General features: G+C 39.9%; 1 protein-coding gene across 1 annotated transcript in view; it reads right to left on the bottom strand.

Moving 5' to 3' along the window:
- The window catches only part of LOC143854248 (histone-binding protein MSI1), a 22,330-nt gene extending 21,439 nt beyond the window's left edge, over window positions 1-891 (bottom strand). The window contains exon 1 of the mRNA XM_077364119.1: window positions 402-891. Within this exon, the coding sequence (XP_077220234.1) occupies window positions 402-746 (345 nt within the window). The 5' untranslated portion in view covers window positions 747-891. The remainder of the gene's footprint in view (window positions 1-401) is intronic.
- Window positions 892-6,000: the final 5,109 nt, after the last annotated feature.

The raw sequence follows: 6,000 nt of genomic DNA, 5'->3' as shown, positions 1-6,000 counted from the left end.
GTAGTTGTATTGGAATGAAGAGGTAGGGAATTTACAACCAAAACAGAAACTTAAGTTTCCAGAGAGTCATGGTTCCTCTCAAATTGAACCGTTAGGAGGTCCGGTTGCCTCGAATCAACCGTTCTCTCCTCTTTTTCTATCGTTTTCTTTTTTAGTTGTGTTGTGTCCAATTAGGCATGTAACAATATCAAATCATAATCAAGAAGAACAATATATCCGCTTGTAACATTCTTTTCTGATATGTAATAGTAACACTGGTAGGGAAGGGATTAAGGGGTTTTTCTATCCTTGTCTTATTATATCTTGTTAGGCTAGAGGCAAGGTTCTATGTCCTCCTCTTGTAACAACTTCTTTCTAATTAATAAAATTTAAGGCGGGTTAAAACAAAAAACTAAATATACCTTGCCATTGGCGCAACCGAACCCACCAATCTCGCCTCGTTCATCATCATACTGGCGGGCATCATTCTCTGCATCCTCAAGGGGGAGCTGGACTTGTGCGAGCATCAGATAATTGGGCTCGTTCTCTGAGGTGTGAGTCCCCAATATCATTTTCTGCACAGAGTAGTCTTTCCCCGGAGGCTCCTCCCGTTCAGGAAGCCATTGAACGGTGAGCGAAGGCCATTCGAGAGCGTGTGTGATCACGAGATCGTACAGAAACGGAGTGTTCTTTTTCCATATCTTGTATTCTTCGTTTATCAGACGCTCCTCGATCTCCCCACGGAATTCCTCTTCGTCCTTTGCCATGGTTACTGCTGATTTTCGGTTTCTTCTTCCTCTCTCTCTCTCTCTCTCTCTCTCTCTCTCTCTCTCTTTTGGATTTTTTAGGTTTAGGGTTTTGAATTTGGAGGGAAGAGAAGAGGGTGAAAGAAAAAAAACAGGGGGGCAGGGGGGGGTCAGAAGGGTTTGTATAATTGTATCTTGTATTCTTCGTTTACCAAAACTTTTGACTCTATGTTTTTTTGTTTTTCCACTGGTTACATAACACACAAGCAAGTAAAAGTGTAATGGATCATTTCTACTAGTATTACGGGGCCATGTGTAAAATGGTGGGCCCCACCCCATAAAACTGAGGTGCAATGATAGGCCCCACCTCATAAAAAATATGGTAGCCCATAGGGGTGCAAGTTTGGCCCTGTCAGCCCTGACCCGCCCTAAGCCCGAACAGGATCAGGGTTGGATTTTCTAACCATGAGGGCGGGTCAGGGTTCATTTTTTTAGACCATGACTCAGGTCGGGCAGGTTTTGGGTTAATGCCTCGGGTACCGTGACCCGGCCCGACCCTGAGTTTTCTATTATAGAATTGAACCATCTGTGCATGTTTCTTTTGCTGATGTTTTCTATTATCTTGGATTGATGTTTCTTTAGATTATTATTATTATTAATTGTCTATGTTGCCCGTCATGTTGTTGAATTCATATTGTCTTATTTTGTTCCCTTTCTCTGTTTATTGATCATTTTGTTCCATATGATAAGTTGTTGCTTTATTTTTGGCACTGTTAACAGGTATTTGCACTAGGGTCAATTAGGGCCGGGCCGGGCCAGCCCTGCCCAATCAGGGCCAATCAGGGCGGGCCAAGGCCAGCACAATACCCTGTAGGGCGGGTAATGGGTTGAGGTTTTCCGGCCCTGACTCAGGGTCAGAGCCGAGATAATAAGATCCAGGGTTGGGCTACGGTTTTGAAAAACCCGACCCTATTGCAGCCCTAGTAGCCCATCAATAACATGTTGTGTAAAACGGTGGACGTCACACTATGAATGCATGGGTTTCGGTGGAAATAGTGGGCCCTCGAAACATTGGTGTAAAATAGTGGGCTCCACCCATCATAGCATGAGGTTATAAATAGAGGGCCACACCATAGTGGGCCCACTAGATCGAGTGTAAAATGGTGGCCCCAACTCATACTATACTTGGGTATAAAATATTGTGCCCCACCTTTTCATAACAAAACATGAGGTATGAGGAAAATATTTTTCAATAAAAGATTTTCTTGGAAAATAGCTAATGACGATGGAAAGAAACATGCTTGGTATACAAAAGAGGGATGCTAAACTCATAGGAGCCCTTGTAGAAAATGGCTACAAGGGCCTCACCATTGGACCCACGTCATTCTGAATGCATTAACAATGGCAAATGATGTGGATCTAATGGTGAGGCCCTTCTAGCCCTTTTCTACAAGCACCTGTGAGTCTAGCATCCCTCATATTACAGATAAAAGATAAAAAAAATTCTTGGAAAATACCTAATGATAATGAAAAGAAACATGCTTAGCCTATATTACAGGTAGGCAGATGATAAAATGTCCAAAACATCCACTTATTGGGCCTTACTATGGATGGGCCATTAGTCCAGAATGTGCATCATCAAATGATCCTAACTGTCCAAGTTGCGCCCTTTAGACATATGAGTGGAAAATAGAATAGCAACTTGAACATTCTTCCCAATCTAAGGGTTAAGATTGTCCAATGGGGATGAATTTTGGAGCATGATCCATCCATAATGGGGCTTAGTAGAGAAATTGTTTGGAACCTTGGATACCATATTATATATGAGAGAACGGTTCCTACACATATATGTAGATAAGTTATCTACACACTAGCTTAAAATACAGTGGGGGCCACATTATTTGGGTGATCCAAACCATTCATTTTTAAGGCCCTCACATAGATAGGGTGTCCACAAAAAATCAGATCCATAGGATCATCCTAACCATTCGAACTGTGGAGGCAAAAAATTGACTAATTTGTAAAGGTTTAAAGACATCCATTTTACCTCCACAAATCGTAGGGTTGGGATGATCCTATGGATCTGATTTTTTGTAGACACCCTATCTATGTGAGGGCCTTTAAAATTGATGGCTTGGATCACCCAAACAATGTGGGCCCCCACTATATTTTAAGCTAGTGTGTAGATAACTTATCTACACATATGTGTGTGTGTGTATATATATATATATATATATATATATATATATATATAGAGGAAAGTGAAGCTACACCGCCGGTGTAGCTAACTTAGCTACACCGCCGGCTTAAAATAAAATGTGCCCACATTGTTTTGGTGATCCAAAGAATTCATTTGATTGGCCCTCACATAGATAGGGTGTCCACCAAAAATCAGCTCCATAGGATCATCCCAACCCTACGATTTGTGGAGGCAAAAATGAACGTGTAAAAACCTTCACAAATTTGTCCATTTTTGCCTCCACAGTTTGAAGGGTTGGGATGATCCTATGGGGCTGATTTTTGGTGGACACCCTATCTATGTGAGGGCCAATCAAATGAATGGTTAGGATCATCAAAACAATGTGGGCCCATTGTATTTTAAGCCGGCGGTGTAGCTAAGTTAGCTACACCGGCGGTGTAGCTTCACTTTCCTCATATATATATATATATATATATATATATATATATATATATATATATATATATATATATGAGAATAGAGTTCCTAAGGTGTCACCTCATATAGCTTATATGAGGTGGCGCTCACAAAACATAAGGGGCCCACATTTTTGGGGTGATCAAAACCATTCATTTGAAAGGCCCTTAGATGGATATGGTGCCTACAAAAAATCAGGTCCATAGGATCATCTTAACCCTTCCATTTATAGAGGTTAAAAATGGGCAGATTTATGGAGGTTTATACCCATCCATTTCAACCTCACAAATGGAAGGGTTAGGATGATCCTATGAAGTTGATTTTTTGGGCACACCCTATCTATGTGAGGGCCTATCATATGAATGCTTTGGATCATCCAAACAAAGTGGGCCCCTTATGTTTTTAAGCGCCACCTCATATAAGCTATATGAGGTGACACCTTAGGAACTCTATTCTATATATATATATATATATATATATATATATATATATATATATATATATATATATATATATATATATATATACAGAGGAAAGTGAAGCTACACCGCCGGTGTAGCTAACTTAGCTACACCGGCGGCTTAAAATACAATGGGCCCACATTGTTTTGGTGATCCAAAGAATTCATTTGATTGGCCCTCACATAGATAGAGTGTCCACCAAAAATCAGCTCCATAGGATCATCCCAACCCTACGATTTGTGGAGGCAAAAATGAACATGTAAAAACCTTCACAAATTTGTTCATTTTTGCCTCCACAGTTTGAAGGGTTGGGATGATCCTATGGAGCTGATTTTTGGTGGACACCCTATCTATGTGAGGGCCAATCAAATGAATGGTTTGGATCACCAAAATAATGTGGGCCCATTGTATTTTAAGCCGGCGATGTAGCTAAGTTAGCTACACCGGCGGTGTAGCTTCACTTTCCTCATATATATATATATATATATATATATATATATATATATATATATATATATATATATATATATATTACGTAAGAAACCGCAGGGGTCGCCTCATGATGCATGTAACCAAAACCATGTGGGTCGCCTCATGATGTTCTACAAAATCAATGATCTTGATTGCACATATAAGTCCCGTGTGGGACCCTAGGATTGATTCGTGATGGTAATAAACCCCCATTCAAAAGCACGCATTTCACTAGGGCTATGTTTGGAAACCATGAATTCTTTTTTCATGGAATAGTAGTTCATCAAGCAGCGGGAGAGATGGCTGGGAGGGTGGAGAAGGAGAGACTTGAGAGGGCATGCTGAGGAGGAGAAGGTGAGAAGTAGCTGAAAGCAGGGTGGAAATATTTTGAATGGAGTTTTTTCCCTTGTTTTTCAGCCTTTTCTCATCCTCTCCTCACTCAATCCCTCTCAAACCCCCTCTCACCATTGGGCAAGCTGATATTCCATGGGAAAAAAAATTCCTCGTTGCCAAACATGATCTAGATGTCAGTGTAACTTCCATAAAGGGACACTTGCTTCATCCACCTTTTTCCATTAAAAAAACACACAGACAAGAGAATTGGAAGTATTTGCCTATGGAAAGAAAGCGTACACATCAGAGACATCACACCACCATGATGTTATGGATGTGCTTTTAAAAATAATTAATACAATCTACACATTCAATATATAAATATGTATTCTATAGTGATTATAAAAGTTTTTATTCAATGGTCTATAAGGCATTTAAAATAGTATGTATGTTTCTATTCGTCCTTTAGCAGACCCTTGTGCAAAATTCTGACAAGTGGCACGACGAGAATGATTTACATTAACAATCATACCCAAACAAACAAATTAGGTGCTCTGTGTCTTGTTGCATCCTTACAAAAAACAACTTAAGAATACTAACTCACCCACCATCAAACCTGTCGACCTTATTGGGCAGCTTCTTTAGTTTAGAGAACCAATGAGAGTCCGACATGTAATATGGCCAAAAACATTTAATTGGGCCTTGGTTGCATGTGTTTCATGGTATTTTTCTCTATCTAGGCTCGTCTCCAACATAAGATTTGCTATTGGTGCTGTTCTCGGTAAGGAATATATATCCTTGTGTTGAGAAAATCTGCTGGGCAATCCAATCCGACCGTGCACAAATTTAACGGAAAATTAAAATAAACCAAACAAGCCACAAAATGAACACCGAGATTTTACGTGGTTCGGCCAAGCCTACTCCACGGGTGAGAAACACGATCTTCTAATATGAGAAAACAATATACAAGGATTACAATGGATTTAACCCAAAACCCAAAACCCACAACCCTTTCCTTGCTTCCCAAACCAAGATCGTATAAGAGAAAAACCCAAGAGAAAACCCCAAGAAGAAAACCCAAGAAGAAAAGCCCACTTTCTCTTCTTTTTCTCTCTCATTTTTCTTTTCAGTCTCTTTTCTCTAGCCACACAAGAAACACTCACGTCTTCACTTTTATACTTAGGTTTTCTAAGAAACCTAAAAAGCAACACTTGCTATTTTGGCATATCAACTAAAACGGAACAAAACAAGGAAAATAAGCTACTTTCCCTTTTTGCCTTTATGGCCTTCCGACATAAAGAGGCTCTCGCACACCATAAGAGAGAAAACCCACTCTTATATATTTAGGTTTTCC

Source organism: Tasmannia lanceolata, unplaced genomic scaffold (genome assembly GCF_043159265.1).
Source record: "Tasmannia lanceolata isolate RefF3 unplaced genomic scaffold, GAP_Taslan_0.1 ptg000020l, whole genome shotgun sequence".
Taxonomy (NCBI): domain Eukaryota; kingdom Viridiplantae; phylum Streptophyta; class Magnoliopsida; order Canellales; family Winteraceae; genus Tasmannia; species Tasmannia lanceolata.
Note: the sequence above shows the minus strand (reverse complement) of the source record. Positions and strands in the feature narration are given on the sequence as shown.